The sequence below is a fragment of the Loxodonta africana genome, chromosome 2 (genome assembly GCF_030014295.1).
Source record: "Loxodonta africana isolate mLoxAfr1 chromosome 2, mLoxAfr1.hap2, whole genome shotgun sequence".
Taxonomy (NCBI): Eukaryota; Metazoa; Chordata; class Mammalia; order Proboscidea; family Elephantidae; genus Loxodonta; species Loxodonta africana.
In genome coordinates, this window is record NC_087343.1 from 225989381 (window position 1) to 226007061 (window position 17681).

Sequence of the window (17681 nt, forward strand, 5' to 3'; positions counted from 1 at the left end):
CTAGACAGCCTCTGTCCCCTCCTAACTCCCACCTAGTCCAGGTGTGTTCCTCCTTCCCTTCAGGTAAATGTGGAGCACATGACCGAGAAGATGAAGACGGAGATCCAGAGGGGCTTGGTGCTTCGGTGAGGCTGCTGGAGGCCTGGGCCCCTGGAGCCTGGGATGGGTGGGGCCTGCTGGGCCACAGCTGAGGCTTCCAGACCGGAGGGGCTGGAGGAGGGGCAAGGCAACTGAGTAGCTGACCCAGGGGCAGCCGGGCAGAAAAAGGCTTTGGGAAGGGGTTGGGGGAGAATCTGGCTTTCCTGAAATCGCCCACCGTCCCTTCTCCCAAACTCAGCCTATGGTGGAATCTGGCAGGGGCTTAAGATTAGGGATGAGACCTGAACTACTCCTGACTTACCCAGCTCCCCGTGGTTCCTCCCTCCAGAAACGAGAAGAGCCATGAACACTATACCACGGAGTTTCTGTATAACCTGTACTCGTCAGAGGGGAAGGGCGTTTTTGACTGCAGGACCAATGTCCTGGGGCATCTGCAGCAGGTAGAGGAGATGGCATGGATCCTGGAAGGTGGGGCCTCTGGTCGGAGCCAGGGCTTTCCTAGGGTCAGGAGTCTAGCCTAGAGAGGCTTGTATCTTGCTGAGGTCTCATGGTTGGGAAGTGGTGGGGCATTCAAACCCAGGGCCCCGTTCCCCGTCCTTTGCTAGGTTACCCAGTCTCCATTCCACACCAAGTCACCCGACCATCTAGGCCCTGGAGTCCCAACCGCTTCAGTGACTGCAGGCTCCGAGGGTTGCCTGGTGTGAGGCCTGAGTGCATCTCTCTGGCCTCCCTCTCCCATGGGAGTTGTGACTCACTGATGGAACTGCTGGGGTCACCCCAGCCCAGTGGGCAGCCCCCAGGTGGCCTCAGCAAGGAGGTAGAGAAAGGAGCCAGGCAGAGGGAACAGCACCTGCAAAAGCACAGAGGTTGCAAGGGCGGGGCTATCCAGAAGCGCCTGTGGGGTGTTCCCTGTGAGATCACTATGTGGCCACGTTGTGGGGCTCGTGTGCTGGTCCCTGGCTGGGCCTCCCGGCCCCTCCCGGGCCCAGGTGGTCCGGCCAGCCGCAGGAACGTGGCCTCACCCCCTCTGCCTGCAGGGCGGCGCTCCAACCCCCTTTGACCGGAACTACGGCACCAAGCTGGGGGTGAAGGCCATGCTGTGGATGTCGGAGAAGCTGCGGGCTGTCTACCGAAAGGGTACCTGCACGGGTTGGGGGCGGCGCCCATGAGCCCCACCTGCCCTATACGGGGGCCTGGCCACTGACACCTACCTGCGTCCACAGGGCGGGTATTCGCCAATGCTCCCGACTCAGCGTGTGTGATCGGCCTGAAGAAGAAGACAGTGGCTTTCAGCCCTGTCACTGAGCTCAAAAAAGACACTGACTTTGAGTAAGTCCCACCCCAGGCTCCGCCCCCATCCCCATGGTCAGGCCTCGGGTCTTGCTGGGACACCCAGAGCAGGCTTCACACCCAGGGCACTCCCTCCTGGCCCTGCTCGACCCCACAGTCTTCAAAGGACCGAGTGTGGGGTCGGGGGTGAGCAAGAGGGGGAGCCTGGAGACTGATGGGGCCCAAACACCCTCACTTCATGTCTGTCAAGTGCGGCGACTGCTGAAGAGCAGAGGTGTCAGCTTGTGGCGCTCAGGGGGAGGAACTTGTGCTTGGGAGCGGGAAGTGCAGAGCGCAGGGCGGGGACAGGCAGCGCGGGGGTGGGGGGCTGGGAGAGGCCCGGGCGCTGCGCAGTGCGGAGTGGGCGCAGGTGTCAGGGGCGGGGCGCAGTGCCAGGGGGCGGGCTGTGGGCGGGGCGGGCAGGTGGAGCAGGAGTCAGTCGGGAGCACGGTAGGGACTGGGCGCAGCGCAGGAAGCCCCGCCCCGAGACACCTGCTTGCCCGCAGGCACCGCATGCCGCGCGAGCAGTGGTGGCTGAACTTGAGGCTCATGCTGAAGATGCTGGCACACTACCGCATCAGCATGGCTGACTACGTGTCCGGGGAGCTGGAGCACGTCACCCGGCGCACCCTGAGCATCGAGAAGGGCTTCTGAGCCACGCCCGGCCCTCCTCCCCAGCTTCGACCCCACCCAGGCCAATGCAGCTCCAGGTGTTGAGTCAGAGGGGCCCGGAGCCTTTGGGCAAGAGGACAGGTGGTGGCAGGTGTCTGTCCCTGCTGCAGCCAGGCCTCCCACGCGGGTTAGTCTGAGACCAGCTGGTGGGCCCTCCTCCCAGTTGCGCCTCCTGCCCACGGACAGAGTGCCTGGGGAGCCCACCTTCTAGTCCGAGGTGTGCCAACGAAGCCCAACGCCCCCATCGGCCTCTGGGAGGGGCTGCTTCTTGTGGACCTCACTGTGATCCTGCTCCGGCCAAGCTGGCCACTGTGGTTGACCAGCCCTTGTCACCGTTTCTATGAATAAAATCACCCTGACTGTGAAACACAGTCCTTAGAACCTTGTAGGGAGGGAGGGTGGGGCTGCGTGTGGCCACCCTGGTGGATGGTAGGGCCCCCCCCCCCCACTGCCCACTTGGACTGTAGGGCCCTCCTCTGGCCCCAGGGTGGGCTGGACTCCAGAGACACATGCCTTTGGCGGCAGTCCTTCCTGAGCCCTGCAGGGTGACCCGAGCCCCTCCCGGGCCTGCCCTGGCCTTTGGGCTGTGTCCTGAGGGGCAGAGGGCTGCAGCCTCCTAGTTCTCAGGGCACAGCCCCAGTCCCAGGCCAGTTTCTGAGCCTGGCCCCCAGCCCAAGACCCTGAGCTGTTCTCCAGACTCAGTCTGGGCTGGGGTCTGAGAAACAGACCAGAGACAAGGCTCCCGGTTAGGCGGCTAATTGAGGCAGCCTCCTGTGCCACACTGGTGGGAGTGGGTGAGTATGACTCCACGGTGGGCTGTGGGCCAAATCCTGCTTGGAAGTTCTGAATGGCGTTGCCTGTGTCCTCAGCGTGCTTGGGTTCAGCGGCAGCAGAGCTCCCTGGAAGCTTGTCGGAAATACAGAACCCTCGTTCCCTGAATTGGAATCTGGATTTAGCAGACCTCTGGTCACTTATGTGCACGCTGAAGTTCAAGGAGCTCCGTGTGCTGCAGAATCCAGGTCCCAGCATTATTACCACAGAGCTGGGGCACTTGTCAGAGAACAGGGGCTGCCCTGGCTCAGGTTCCCTGCCCCTTCCGAAACCCCGCAGTTTCTCAGAGGAAGCCCTGGCAGGGTAAAGACAGGGACTCGAGGGTCCCAGGAATGGGTGAACATTCCCCTGAGAACCAAGAGCCAGGCAGCACTCTGCTGACCAGCTGCCTTGAGGCTGACCTCTGTGTTGTGACCTTGAAGCTGGGCAGGTGTGGTCAACAAGCATTGCCCCACAGAGCAGAGGAGCTATCCCACCTTCCTCATGAAGCAGCCTTCCCATCACGGCAGTTTGGGGTCTCCTGGAGTGCTCTCCAGGAGTGCTTCTCCCAAGCCTCCTCCCAGAAGAAAGCAAGAGATTCCACATGGGCAGTTTCTGAGAACACAGGGGCTGGAAGGCCCTGGGATGTCCGTGGTTTAGCTGGCCCCTTACACGGGCAGGTGTCGGATTGCCCAGGCCAAGTATCTGTACATAGGAGTGCTAAACAATGACAGGGGTGGTGCACCAGGGTCTAGGGACACGTGTGTAGGAGGCCACACACCCAATACTCACTCCCTTATCTAATCTTCACAGTCTCTGATGAGGTGGGGCTGCTCCCCCACTGTACAGCTGGGACAATGAGGGGCTAGGAGCTGAACAGCCTTAGCCAAGGTCACCCAGCTGGGAAGGACTGAGGAGGGCCCAGCTTCACCCTGTGGCCCAGTAGGAGGGGAAGTAAAGGTCTGAATAAGGCTCGGAGGGGAGACTGTGAGGCTCAGTAGGGGGAAACCAGGCTCCAAGGCAGGCTGGTGAGGCTGAAATGGGGAGGAAGTAGCCATGGTGGGTGTGAACCTGCAGACTGAGGGTGCCACCAGTCCCCCCTCCCTGGGAAGACTGAAGGAGATGGTGGTCCTCTAAGAAAGTAGCAGCCCCTAAACACCTGTGGTGACCAGCCTCTGGGCCCCTAGCACTCCATCAGCTCCAGGGCCCTGCAGGCGCCTCTGCCCAACTTGGCCTTCAGTGACCAGACCCTGGAGGCCTGGAGTGGGAGTATTTACACCACAGAAACTGGCAAATGCCCCCATCAGCCCCCTTACTCCCAGCAGGCTGTTAAACTGCCCAGTGCCCACTGGCTTCAGTGCCCCCCCCAACAGAGGAAATGGGGTGAACTTGCTGTACCTTGTCCTCAAACCCAGCTTGAAGGCGTCAAGGGGCCTAGAAGAGCAGCTTTGGGAAGTAAGGCGAGGAGGTGATGGTGGGGGGCTGAGGCCCGACTGGTCCAAACAGCAGTGCCCCACAACTTGTGCCAGGGCAGGGAGGAAGGGACCCGTGGGGAAGCTGTGTGGCGCCCCCTTCAGGGCATCTCTGGTGGTGCAGGCACGGTGGGTAGGAGAGAGGGGGGCATTCCTAATGTAACGTCACCCCACCAACTTGTTCTGACAAAGAGTGCTTTATTGAGAGCATCCGGCAGCCCATCAATCACAGAGAAGGCACAGGGCCAGGCCTTGGGACAAACCTGCCTCGACGTCCCCAGGCAGCCACTCTCTGCTTCCCACAGCTCAGAGGCCAAGCTCCATATCCAGAGAACTTAGGCAGTAACGCCACATACAAAGCACCCCACCTTCACCCTGGGTCTTCCACAGGCAGGGTCATGATGGCTTCTGACAATTTTAGAAATAGCTTTAAAACGGTTTAGAGTAGCTTCATCTTCATGTGACGGCACCGCCACCTGAACGTCCTGTGCTTAGGGGCTGAGCCTGTGGTGCCTGCCTGTACATGAAGGGCATCCTGCACCCCTCCGGCTTGTCAGTCCTTCGGCTGGTTATCCCGTCAGTATAAGCTATGTGCTTCAGCTTGCATGGCTTTGAGATAGTTGACCAGGATCTGCACCCAAGCCCCAGCAGCAGGAAAGGGCAGGAGATGTCGGCTCTCTCTTCTCCAGCTGGATGACACACACCAGCATAAGCTGGCCATTCTTCGTTGTGGCTCAGACACGTTCACAGCTTCAGTTCTTCTGTGGGTGCACCCTCTGTTCTGGTAGGCCCCAGAAATCCCCCAGGCTGTGGGCTCACTGCCCGGAAGCTGGGCATGCTGACGAGACCTGGCAACCCTTCACAGAGAAAACATTTTAGATGCAGCTTCCAGGAGGCTCCCCTCTGCCACAGCTGCACCCCCCACGGCTGCACCTGGGCCCCCAAATGGAAGGAATGGGGCCTGGCTGAGCCAGTCAGCATAAATGCCCTGCCTCACAGCACGCTGTTAGAGAGAGAGAAGGACCATTTCTACTCCCCACAATTACTTCAATGTGTCCTTAAAAGCAGACAGGAGCTGCAGCAGGGGGCACTGGGGAGCCTAAGAAGGCCAGCATTCTAGAAGACTCCTTTGGCCAACTGACAGTGTGCTGAATGACTGAGTCAAAGGACTGAAATGAGCAGAACACTCCCCAGTCCGCTGAGAGAAACAGCATTTCTCTTTAAAAAATTTCCCCAGACAATTTCTGTATTTGGACATGTCTGCTTACAGATCAGATTTTGGAAAAGTACTTTATTAGGGAAATCACCTTCAAAGCCTTGCATTTTAAGAAGTGCCCAGTCCAGCTGGGACCCTCACGGCCACAGGGAAGAGATTCAGGAATGGCAGCGGCTTCCGCAGCAGGAAGCACCTGGGCCCTGCTGGCCTGGGTGTGACAACACTGCCCAGCCACCCCCTTGACAGGTCAGCACAGGAGGAGCTGGTCTACCCAGTGCCCTGATGGCCATGCTCTTCTGCCTGAGCAGCCATCCAGGGTCTTTTTGGAAGTCGGCAGGCTGTGGTGTAGCTTCCTACAAGGGCAGTTCCGGTGCTGGCTCCGAGCCGAGGCCACCTCCCAGGTGAGGTTGCAGGCAGAGGCTGTGGGCAGGAGCAGTGCTATGGCATCCCATCTCCTGGCTGCTTGGGTAGGATGCCAGGGGACACCCTGGGACTTACAGCAGGGAGGCGTGCTGTTGGCACAGCCTGGCGGCTGGTGGGGCCTGGCAGCTGAGGCCCAGTGGGGTCACTCGGTGTCCTCCTGCTGCTCCCGCCTGTGCAGGGCCTGGAGGCGGCTGCCCACCGTCTGGTTGACGAGCTCCAGCCCCTCAGCATCCAGCTCTCTCAGCAGCAGCAGAATGGCGGTCAGCACATTGTTCTGGGGACGGAGGGGTCACTGAGGGACAGCCACCGGCCCAGGAAAGCAGGCCGCTCCCACACAGAATCAAAATACTGAAACCACACAGCAAATACTTCCTTGGTGCTCACATCTGCTAGCCCACTGCCCCTCACAGCCCCAGGTGGCCCTGTTCCCACCACTCACTTCTAGAGATTAGGAAACTGAGGCGCAGGGAGGCAGTGGGGATTAGAGTGGGGCTAGGCGGCCAGATGGTGGCTGTGTGTGACACACACTGACATACATGTGCTCTGTGCACACTGGGTATGTATGTGTTCCTAGGCACGTGTACCAGGCACCTACACACGCGCTGTCTCTGCCATGAAGACGTGGGAAGGGCTCTGACACTAGGAGCCACCTGGGCTGACTCTCCTTGTGTGTTACCTGGAGGTGAGCGGGCCCGCTCCCTGCTCACTCACGTAGGTGCGCACAGGATGGGAAAGGTCTGCTCCGGGGCAGAGGTGCCCTCAGAGCAGAGTCACGGGCACCCTGTGCTCTTGCCTGACTAAGTGCCTGCATCCTGAGTTCTGGCCCCTCAGACCTCACTCCCTTCCCGTGTCCCCGGGGAGCGGCTGAGCCCCCTCATGGCCTGCCAGGCTGTGCCCCACACCCACACAGGAGCAGCGCTGGCCCCTCTCCTCTGCAGAGGCAGCCTTGTGCGCGTCTGTGTGTGTTTGTGTGCATGCGTTTCTGTGTCTGTGTACGCGTGAATGCGTGTCTGTGAGAAGGGGCTCACAGCCTGGTGAGTTTAGCCCATATTTGTTGAAGGTGGGGAGGTGAATCCCTGTTCTCAGTCTTGGATCCCCACATGCCTGGAGACTCTGTGGGGCCTCAGGAGTAGAGAGGAAGAGGGTGAGAGTAAAGGATGGGGCTCCAGACACCTCCAACTGCAGAGAAGCAGAGCCCTCCTGGGTAGTGTGTGTATTGGGGTTCCTCGCAGAATTTGTCAGAAAGGCGCTCAGTAGCTAAAAGCACATTACAAACAACTGAGGGGCTCTAGCCGGTCACCTCATGGGGGTGGGAGATAAAGCCCTGTAGGACCGTGAGCTGCCGGATGGGGGGCCATGGGCAGGGGAGCTTGGGAGGAGCCTGGGGCCCTGCGGCTGGGTGGATGGTCCCGCATCCTCTCCTTCCCCACAAGTCTGGCTTGGGCTGAGTGAGCACCTGTTGGCACAGGTGAGTGGGGCACCTTCCAGAGCCTGGCTCTCTGAGGATTTTGCCTCCTCTCGTGAGCTTAGGTCTGGAACCAGACAGGGGCCCCCAGGGCCAGCTTCCCATCATTTGGGGCCTGGCTTTGGTTCAACTTCCTGGAGTGTCTCAAAGTGCCCCCTCATCCCCAGCCAGATTTCCACATTCAGGGCACAGGGACCAGGGGTGCCTGGGCACACTCACCCTGTTCTTGAGGCTGCTGGTGGCCTCTCGTGGTGGGAAGGAGGGGCGCTGGTTCCGGGCTGGCAGCGTCATGCCCAGCTGCTCCTGGACGCTGCTGCTGAGGGGGGACATGCGGCATGGGCCTGAGGGGCCTGGGGCGGGGGGGTCCAGGTCCCCTGGCCCAGGGGCACAGCACAGACTCTTCCATCATGAAAACAGCTTCTGCCCCAGCAAAACAAGAGGAAGACAGGACCAAGGCCAGCTTCCAGGAAGAGAGATCAAGGCGGGACCCTGGGCCAACTGTGGCTGACCGGGCACTGGGCTCACAGGGTGAGGCAGGGTCTGGTGTTGCCCTGACTTCTCTTTGACCCCATTCAGGGGCAGCCTCCCTGCACCATGGCTTGAGAGCTGCGACATCTCTTATGCAGACTGGGGTAGGGGGCACTAGACATGCAGGTGACCCGTGTGGGCCCTGGCTTATGTGGCTCACAGCACGACACTAGGTTGTACCAGCATCCCCCCCCTCCGGCAGTAGCCCCAGGGGCTGGATCCGCCAAGAGGACTCTGAGCTCAGTGTCCGCATTCTCACACCTGTCCCTGCACACGGTTCCCCTCCCAGAGTCCTTAGGACCCAGAGGCCACGGGAGTCTCCAGGCTCCCTTCTTTCTTGTCCCTCCCGCTAGCTGATAAACATGGTTTCTTAAAGTGACTTTTTAAAGAATAATAGTTGAAAAAATACACATGCACAGTTGGAAATGCAAATACCACCACAAAGGACCTAGCTGGCCAGAGAAAGACCCACTGACCCTCTGAGGGGGACGCCCCAGGCCGGCCCCACACCTCCACCCTCCGGGAGCCACACCTCGCCTCATCAGCACTGAAGCCCAGGGGGTCCTGCTCGGTTTCGGCTGAAGGGTCCATGCAGCTCAGGGCCAAGGGCATCCCAGGCCGCCTGCTCTCTGTGTCCTCTCTGGTCGGGGCAGCAGTGATCTCGTCCCCCTCCATCAGCGCTCGGGACAGCTCCTCCTCAGTCACAGCTTTGGGGTAAAGCAGAGAGAGGGGCCAGAGCATCAGGGTGGGCTCCCTGACACTGAACCACACACTGTGGCTCCAGTCATCCTCGAGGCATTCAGCGTTTGAAAGGGTGGATATTTGCACAGGTGTACGTGTGTCTTCCCACCTAGCGGGCTAGTTTCCTGGGCTCAGGAGGTCGTGCCCCTCTGTGTCCCCGGCTGGGGCCCATGACTAGCTACAGACATGACTGCCTGTGAACTTAGATTTCAGCATTTGCTAGAAGTAAATGCGCAAAAAAAACCCCAATTAAGGCAGAGTTTCAGAAGGGACAGGCAAGACTGTATTTACCCCACTTCACTCACGTATGACCCAATTCCCCTGACGCTTATTTCCCTCTCTGGAAGCAAGTATCTGTTGCATGTATGACTGACAAATTAGCAACTGGTCTCCAGAGAGGGCCAGTGGGCAGACCAGGAAAAGGCATAGTGCCCTGGGGAGTGGGCTGGAGCTTCACGGGACGGTCGCAGGGTGGCGCCCATGGTGAGGTGCCTGCCTTCTGTGTGAACAAGGAGATGCTGACTGAACCTTTGGGAGGTAGCCACGCCCCCAACAGGAAGAGCACAGACGGTTCGCACGCCAGCATGTGAGATGCAGCCAGAGCCAGGGCACAGCTGCTCAAGTTCAAATTCAGTCAGGGCTTCTGGGCACACAGTCCCTGTGGCCTGCATCCCCGACACCTGCACGTGGCTCACCAGGGACCCACGGGTGAGGGTGTAGAGCAGCACTGTTCTTGATAGGAGAAAAACCAGAAAAGGAATCTGAGCTGTTAGCAGGAGAAACCGTGTGTGGGAGGAGCAGCCTGTGGGAACTCTCTGTGTATTTGGGCGGTTTTCTCTGAATCTACAACTGCTCCAAAAGATACGCTCCAATGCCCTTTGGCAGCAGGTGGATGTGTTCTCATAAAGCACCACTCTGCCCGGGTGGGGTGAGGGCCGGGGCCCAGGGGTGGGTGGCTCGTGGCCCAGAAGGGACAGCCGGGTGATTGAAACCACACCGACACTATTACAAGCAGGAGAAACTCTGGGAGTCTCTCCTTGAGAAGACTTTATAGAGGAGAACCTTGAGATGTCCTGAAAGATGAAGGTTTGTAGAGAAGAGGAAAGGGGGAGGGACGGCCTCCCAGCTTAGGTCTGCGCTGGCAGCGCCATGGGTTTCAGGAGTTTGTTCTGGATGCCGTGTAGAACCTCGGGCTCCCTAGGTCTCTAGACTGACCAGCACGACAGCCCCGTGGTCTCCCGCCCAGGCCAGTCCCGGAACAGCAGCAAGTCACCCACTCTGGGCCAGCACAACAGCCCCGTGGTCTCCCACTCAGGCTGGTCCCAGTATGCCAGCAAGGCACCCACTCTGGACCAGCACGACAGCCCTGTGGTCTCCCACCCAGGCTGGTCCCTGCACACCGGGGAGGCACCCACTCTGGTTGTCCAATTTCTGGAGGCCGGGCAGGTTGCGCAGGACAGTCATGCGGTAGAGGTGGGGGTCGGGCCCGCAGCAGGGGTTCTCAGCCAGCCACAGCACCCGCAGGCGCGGCAGGTCCTTCAGGTAGAAGAGCTCGGCCAAGCTGGGGATGCGGTTCTTACGTAGGTAAAGCTCACTCAGGTGCTGGCACTGGCGCACGGGCTCCAGGGTTGAGACACTGTTGACGCTGCAGGGACACCATGGTTAGCAACGGGCATGGTGCCCAGGGCCGCTCAGCACCACTGGTCTAATTTCAACTGTAAATACCACGGAACCGCACTAGCGGGGCGTGTGATCGCCTGCCTCCCTCAGAAGTAGGTCAAAGGCAGACTATATGAGTCAAGGTCAAGGAGGCCCTGTGCTAAGGAGAAGGCCTGAGAAGGTCTGAGGAGAAGGCCTGAGGAAATGGGAAGGCTGCTTAAATTGGAGGTATGGCCCAGGCAGACCACGTCAGAGAACAGACCCTCTGTTTTCATGCTGTTTGTTTTCAGGTGGTCTCAGGGTATTAACATGGGAAATGGGATGCTTCACCTCCTCGCAGGTGAGGAAACCAAGGCCTGTGAAAGGGCAGACAAATCACTTTGCCTCAAACAGACCAGAAAAACACATGACAAGCAATATAAGGGAGCCCTGTGCTATACAGACACAGAGCACTGAGCTTCAGAAACCTTTCGTTTAAAGTAAACAAAGAGTACAGGTTTAAATTTGGTTCCACAGAAACTGAACAAGTCGAAGAAAACAGACACGCACAAGAAAGCAGCCAGGCAGAGACGCTAAGGGCTGCTCTGGTGCCATGAATGACAGTTCTCCGTCCGCTTTCAAACCACAGAGACTTAAGAGAGATGACGGGCAGGCATTCAGTACCTGAGGGTGATCACTTCCAGGCTGGGCATCTCCCGGCATATGGAGATCTAGAAAAGAAAAGAAGGAGTCGGTGTTTGGCCACATCACTCAACGCCTGCCTTGTGACAGCACTTCCCTCTATCAGCCCGACAGAGAGACACTGACACCACAGCCCATTCTTCCGGGGCCTACAGTGACTCCCGGGGCCTACAGTGACTCCCTGCTCAGCTAGGGCTCTCAGGAAATAGGTCTCAGCATGAGGGCTCCATATCATGCTCCAGTCTGCAACTCAGACAGACATTTCCACAAACTGAGGGAAAAAAGGCTGGCGCACACACTCTCTACATCTATGTAAATATCACTGCCGGCAACTACTGTCTGCTGTACAAACGGAGCATTGTAATTTCAAATGCCCTTAAAGGCACCTCCATTCCCCCTCTGCTGAGATGAACAGAGAATCTTTCTTCTTGCTGCCCTGGGGCACAAGGAAAGGGGGAAGGCTCTTCTTGCCAACGGAGCTAGACCCAAAGGAAGACAGCCTTGAAACTGGATCTCTGAACACGTTAGTCATGTTAATTCAGTGGAAATGGAGGCAAGGTTCTCAAGTTGGTTTACGAAGCCTACATGATGAGTTTAGTGGCTGAACAATTCACTCTCCAAATATCTGAGCACCTGTCAGGTGCCAAGTGCCGGGTGCGGTCCCCAACCTGAATGAGCTCACAATCTGGTCAAAGCACTTCATGTGTTTTCTACGACTGTGGCGTTCTTGTTTGTCTCTGCTGCTAAATAGGGAGTATTTCAGCCACAGCGGGAGGTATAACAGGCCCTTCTGGGCCAACCCAGTGGCTCGCCCGCATTTCCAATTTTGTTGTCAAGTTACAAAGCAAAAGTAGATAAATAAATACATGATTGGCACCCATTCCTATGTAAGCTGGGAGCACTCATTCTAGGATATAAAGAGAGAGGAAGAAAGGGACAGAACGGGAAAAATCCATTCACAGACATGTAGAAGCTCGGCCCCAGCCCTTCCCCACACAGGGGGGGCCCCAATCTCTTCCTGCCACTTGCTGGGGTTGGGGGGTGAATGAGGCTAAGTCTAAGAAGGAGTTGAAGCGAAGGGCAGTAAAGCCAGGAACCTGTAAAAAGACTCTCCTGAATAAAACAGCCCCCTGGAACTCTTCTCTGCATTAAAGCAAGCCCAGCACTGGAATTTGGGTTCCTGCTCTATACACGCACACTTCTGACCATGGACAGCAAGTGACGTGGAACGTGTCATTTATCCATGAATGTTTAAAGGGCTTCAAGAAAAATGTGGATACCGTAGAATACTGTGGGATTTCTGCACTACAAAACCGCAGAGAGAACAAAGTACCAGCTCCGGGACTGAGGGCCGTGGGTGCAGTGTTGTCTGACAGTACCTTGGGCAAGATGCAGACTTTGGGGATTAGGGCCCATCTGAAGATAATCAACATAAAATACTTACATCTGTGAGGCGGCTGCCCCTGGGGAAAGAAAAGGGATACATACTTTAATTTTGCTGAAGTTGAATGAAAAGGGGAAAAAATTTTTTTTTTTTTCCGAAATGAATGGTGAATGCCCACAAACCTTAAGAGTCTGATTTTTTAAGATGCAGTAAAAGACTACAAAGAAAGTTACTTTATGTTGACCTGCAAGCTAGATGTGATTAACAGGGTTTTTTTTTTTTTTTGCACTTTACAAAGCTCTAGAGTTATGTGTGTATATTCATTCTTTTTGTCTGATTTCTGGAACTTTTCCTGTTGATGATGAAATCTAAAATGCTAAAACACACTGCAGATTCCTTTGTTCCATGCCTGTTTACTATGAATACAAAAGTTTTTTACAGAGACCAGTTTACCAACCACTGCCTGCCTCCCCCCACATCTGACACTCCGGGATGATACGCTCAAGTTTTCCTTTTATCAGAGAAGAAAAGCGGAGAGAAACATATTTACTGAGCAAACACTGGGGGCCTGAGTTTATTTCTCTAATCTTCCCAACAATACCGTGAGGTAAGCTGTAGCACTCTGCTTTTACAGCTATAAAGATGTGGCTGTAACAAAGAAGTAATTTGCTCAAGGCAACAAAGCTAGCCAGCAATACAACTAAGATTTAAAGCCAAATGTGTCTCATACCAAAGCTCTGTTCTTTGCCATTTGACAGGAATATTGTTCAATTCCAGAACCTTAAACCTGTTGCCGTCGATTCCGACTCATAGCAACCCTACAGGACAGAGTAGACCTGCCCCATAGGGTTTCCAAGGCTGTAATCTTAATGGGAGCAGACTGCCACATCTTTCTACTAAGAAGTAGCTGGTGGGTTCAAACCACAGACCCTGTGCTTAGCAGCCGAGCACTTAACCACTGTGCCACCAGGGCTCCTTCCCTGAACACTACCCAGGAGCTTTCAGGTTCTGGGGGAAGAAAATGGAGGGTAGGCAGTTTTATATGGAATGGTTTCTGCAGGTGAAGAGAACTGGTGCCAGGAAGTGTGAGATAAAGGGATAGGGTAGACCTGCTACCCTTGGGGGGTTGTTCCTACCCCCTTTTCTCATCTTGTCAGTGTTAGACTTTGCTGCTCCAGGGAAGGCTTGGTTGATAGCTTGACACGAGCTTGGATGAAGCCTTGGAACTTATTTGATTGTTTAGAATATCTACCTATAGACAGATACAAAGGAGATACTGCAGCTATACTTTATTTCTTCTGTCCTAAGGAGACAAAACAGGAGTCCCCAGGCGGCCCAAACGGTGACTCAAACCCACCCAGAGGCACCTTGAAAAAAAGGCCTGGCAATCTGCTCCAAAAGGGTTGGAATCAACTCAACGGCAACAACCACCAGAAAGACTGCTCAGATAACTGACAAAGGTGGCCAAAAATCATTTCTTGGCTGATTTTCAACAAAATTGGGTATGTCTGATGCCTGGGGGTACTTTTCGGACAAAGGAGCAGTGCTGGTTGCTGTTATTTGCAGGACAGAAACGATTTGCTCATTCTCACAGTGGCCACAGGATAGACAGTTAATCTCCTTCACTGATGCAAACAAGGGTGTCTTTCTAAGTAAGAGGCCAAGTTAGAAGGCTAAACACCCGACTTATGAAACAAACCTCAGAAAGTCTGAAGTAGGATTATTGTTCCTCCCCGCTCAGAGCAAGTAAGACCAGAGACTTGCATGCTCTTTCCAAAACAAAGAAACGCATTATTGAAAGCAAATGGCAGAAGGGAAATTTTGGCAAGATACCAGATGTGCCACGGTAAAAAGGCTTTTTAAGTAACACCTACAGTCTATTCGCAGAAGTCAGTGTGAGGAAGGGTCTGCCCTTGGCTGTGCAGCCCACTCCCTACCTAGCTACCTGTCCAGCCTACAGGTGTGCATTAAGCCTTGCTCTGAGTCCCCAGTGACCACCTGTGTGTCTTTCAGACCCCAGCTCCAGGCTACCTCCTCTGGGAAGTGCTTCTGGTCCTCCCTGGTCCCAGCTAGCCCTGGCTACTCCCACCTATGGCTGCTCTGATGCCACAGTTCCTGTATGCCTTCCTGCCACTTCCCTCCCAAACATCACATCGTCTGGGGACAGGCCCCTTCCCCCAAGTACTTAATTGCATACACGCTTCTTGTGGTCAGGTGCTGTGAGTCAGCTCTGACTTACATATGTTGTTGTGTGCTTCTGACTCATAGCAACCCACAGGGACAGAGTAGAACAGCAGACAGAGTTGAAAACCCGGAAGCCTTTCAAGGCTGCAATCTTCATGGAAGCAGACTGCCACATCTCTCCCCCACTGGTGGCTTTGGGTTAGCAGCCAAGCACCCGGGCTCCTTGATACACACGCAACAGAACTAAACGTGCCCTGTCCATGCTTAGGGAATCATGATTTCTGAGTCCCAGTCCTCGTCCATATGTCAGACCCATCCAGAGGGAACCATCTGCCCCCAGTAAAGCTATTTAAAACCGGGCAACGAGACTTGGAGAAAATTCTAGGTGTTTTAAGGAAAGGCAGCCTGTCTGAGCCTGGGTCCCAAACACCACCGCTCAGGGGGCGTGAAGGTTCTGGAATGGCCTTTGTGCCAGCGGCCACCTGGGCTTGAGGCAGCACCTCCCGCGGGCCCCGGGCCAGCAGGCCGCCAGGGCCGCTGTGGGGCGGCGGCGCAGAGGCTCGGCCCGACGCGCCTCGGGCCCCGGCTCGCTCCGATCCCCTCGCGCTCCGGCTCCGCTCGCCGCAGCCCCCCGCCCGGGCGGAGATGCCGGCGGCAAGAACGCAGGGCGGCCCCGGCCCTCACCAGCAGTTGAGCTTTCGCACACTGTCCAGCTCCGAGGCCTTGGCCCGGGACAGCACCATCTTCCGCGTAAGCTTCATGGCGGCCGAGCTGCCCGGACCCCAGGCGGCCCTGCCAGGGCCCGACCCAGCCGCTCAGCCTCGGGTTCCGGCTCCGCGCCGCGCGTCTCCAGGGGCGGGGCGAGTCGTCAGGGGCGGGGCGTGTCGGCAGGGAGGGCCCTGCGAGCCCATTGGCGGCCCGGCGTGGGGCTTCCGCTGGGCACGCTCGGCCCCGCCCCTCCTCGACTCCGTCCGTGGTTTTGCGCGTGCGCAGTGTGATCTCTGCGTGTGGGCACATAATTGGGTGGCTTTATCAGTTCGGTCCTCACCGCCACTGTCAGGGACTGGGGTCGTCTCTCTGCTGCTCTGGCTGGTTGTTAGGTGCGGTGGAGTCGGTTCGGACTCATAGCGACCTTACATACAACAGAGCAAAACACTCCCGGATCCTGTCATCCTCACAATTGTTGCTATATTTGAGCTTAGTGTTAGAGCCACTGTATCAATCCATCTGGTTGAGGGTTTTCCTCTGTTTCGCTGACCCTCCACTTTACCAAGCATAATGTCCTTCTCCAGGGACTGGTCCCTCTTGATAAATGTCCAAAGTACGTGAGACGAAGCCTCGTCATCCTTGCTTCTAAGGAACGTTCTGGCTGTCTTCCAAGACAGATTTGTTCATTCTTTTGGAAATGGTATATTCAATATTCTTCGCAAACACCATAATTCGAAGGCATCAATTCTTCTTTAGTCTTCCTTAGTCATTGTCCATCTTTAGCATGCATGAGGCTATTGAAAATACCATGACTTGGGTTAGCCGCACCTTAGTCCTTGAGGTGACATCTTTGCTTTTTAACACTTTAAAGAGGTCCTTTGCAGCAGATTTGCCCGATGCAACACATAATTTGATTTGTTGACTGCTGCTTCCATGGGCGTTGATTGTGGATCCAAGTAAAAGGAAATCTTTGACAACTTCAGTATTTCTCTGTTGATCATGATGTTGCTCATTGGTCCAGTTGTATTTTTTTTTTTTATATTGAGGTGATAGTAACAAATTATGGATAACATCGCAAAGAAAGGGAATTTCAGAGCACTTAATTGTGCTCATGCAGAACCTGTGTATAGTTCAAGGAAAAGTTGTTCAAATAGAACAAAGGGATACCGTGTGGTTTAAAATCAGGAAAGGTGTGTGTCAGGGTTGTATCACTTCACCATACATATTCAATCCGTATGATGAGTAAATAATCGAAGAAGACAGACTATATGAAGAAGAATGCTGCATCAGGATCAGAGGAAGACTCAACAACCCACGATATGTAGCTTGCCAACCTTGCTTGCTGAAAGTGAAGAGGACTTGAAGCACTTACTGATGAAGATCAAAGACTACAGCCTTCAGTATAGATTATACCTGCTCTGGCTTAGGGTGATTTAACTCTTGCAATAAAAAATCCAGGGAAGTTTTAGGGTGATGAGATTACATTTATGGAGAAGTTGTTAGTTGCTGCCCAGCCAGTTGATTCTTTCTGAAGCAGATCACTTGTCCTTTCTTCCAGGCATATCTGGGTGAGTTCTAACCACCAACCTTTTGGCTAGCAGTAGAGTGCTATTTGTTTCACCCACAGAAACCTCACATGTATTTAAACCTGTCAGGAACCAGAGAAGGAGTCCCTGGGTGGTGCAAAGAGTTAATACACTCAGTGAGTGGCCTGCAGAGGAGAAACCATTCTAGTAATGGAACTGCCTAGAGCCTGGGGTATGAGGCAGGGCTCAGCATGATGTTGCATAACTGATGACTGGGGGCAGTGTGAGACTGGAGGGTGGACAATCTCAGAGGGGTACCTCTCAGCTCTTGGCTTCCAAGCAGGGAGAGAGCATTCTGACTCCTCTTCATGGGGCTGACAAGGCTTGACCTCAGAGGAATGCAGAAACCAGAGTCAGAGCCACAAAGAGCAGTGGGGAGCTTCCAGCAGGCTTACGCTGTGTGTGCTTGCAGAGGGCTTCTGGACTGTCCCAGCTTGGTGGTATATCAGGTGGATGAGGGCAAAGCAGAGGCTGCTGAGAACTGACCTTTAGTGCCAAGATGTGGTGCAGAAGTATCCACAGAAAGGCTGCTGAGGTGTGGGAAACAGCACCATCCACAGAGGGAATCAAGAGTCTCCAGGCTTTGGCAAACCCCATCTTTTGCTCTAGGGAGGGCCAAGTAGGCAAATGCTGGAGCATCTTATACTGGGAGCAATGCCAGTGGGCTAGCCACTAATGGGAAAAGGGTGCCCTAGTTGCTGGCCCTGCTCATCCTGTCTTGACC

The 17681-nt window shown here is 55.6% G+C and overlaps 2 protein-coding genes across 8 annotated transcripts in view; one reads left to right on the forward strand and one right to left on the reverse strand.

Moving 5' to 3' along the window:
• Window positions 1-2467, forward strand: part of PFKL (phosphofructokinase, liver type) — a 31512-nt gene extending 29045 nt beyond the window's left edge. The window contains exons 18-22 of the mRNA XM_064279533.1: window positions 64-125; window positions 428-539; window positions 1137-1236; window positions 1323-1428; window positions 1935-2467. Coding sequence (XP_064135603.1) covers window positions 64-125; window positions 428-539; window positions 1137-1236; window positions 1323-1428; window positions 1935-2082 — 528 coding nt within the window. The 3' untranslated portion in view covers window positions 2083-2467. The remainder of the gene's footprint in view (window positions 1-63; window positions 126-427; window positions 540-1136; window positions 1237-1322; window positions 1429-1934) is intronic.
• Window positions 2468-4246: 1779 nt separating this feature from the next.
• CFAP410 (cilia and flagella associated protein 410) lies at window positions 4247-15503 on the reverse strand. 7 transcript variants are annotated; one of them, XR_010321079.1, is made up of 8 exons: window positions 15348-15503; window positions 12540-12558; window positions 11078-11124; window positions 10171-10400; window positions 8547-8721; window positions 7706-7802; window positions 6097-6295; window positions 4247-5239 (listed from the first exon to the last, which is right to left on the reverse strand). XR_010321079.1 is itself a non-coding variant. In XM_064279538.1 (8 exons), the coding sequence occupies exons 4-8, from the start codon at window positions 11104-11106 to the stop codon at window positions 6164-6166; spliced, it is 663 nt and encodes a 220-aa protein (XP_064135608.1). In that variant the 5' UTR covers window positions 11107-11124; window positions 12540-12558; window positions 13616-13731; window positions 15348-15460; the 3' UTR covers window positions 5659-6163. The 7 variants fall into 7 exon arrangements, 6 of the variants coding, with proteins under 6 accessions (XP_064135608.1, XP_064135604.1, XP_003419042.2 ...); XM_064279538.1 differs by lacking the exon at window positions 4247-5239 and adding an exon at window positions 13616-13731 and having other exon boundaries at window positions 5659-6295; window positions 15348-15460; XM_064279534.1 differs by lacking the exon at window positions 4247-5239 and having other exon boundaries at window positions 5659-6295; window positions 7706-7799.
• Between the last annotated feature and the right edge of the window lie 2178 nt (window positions 15504-17681).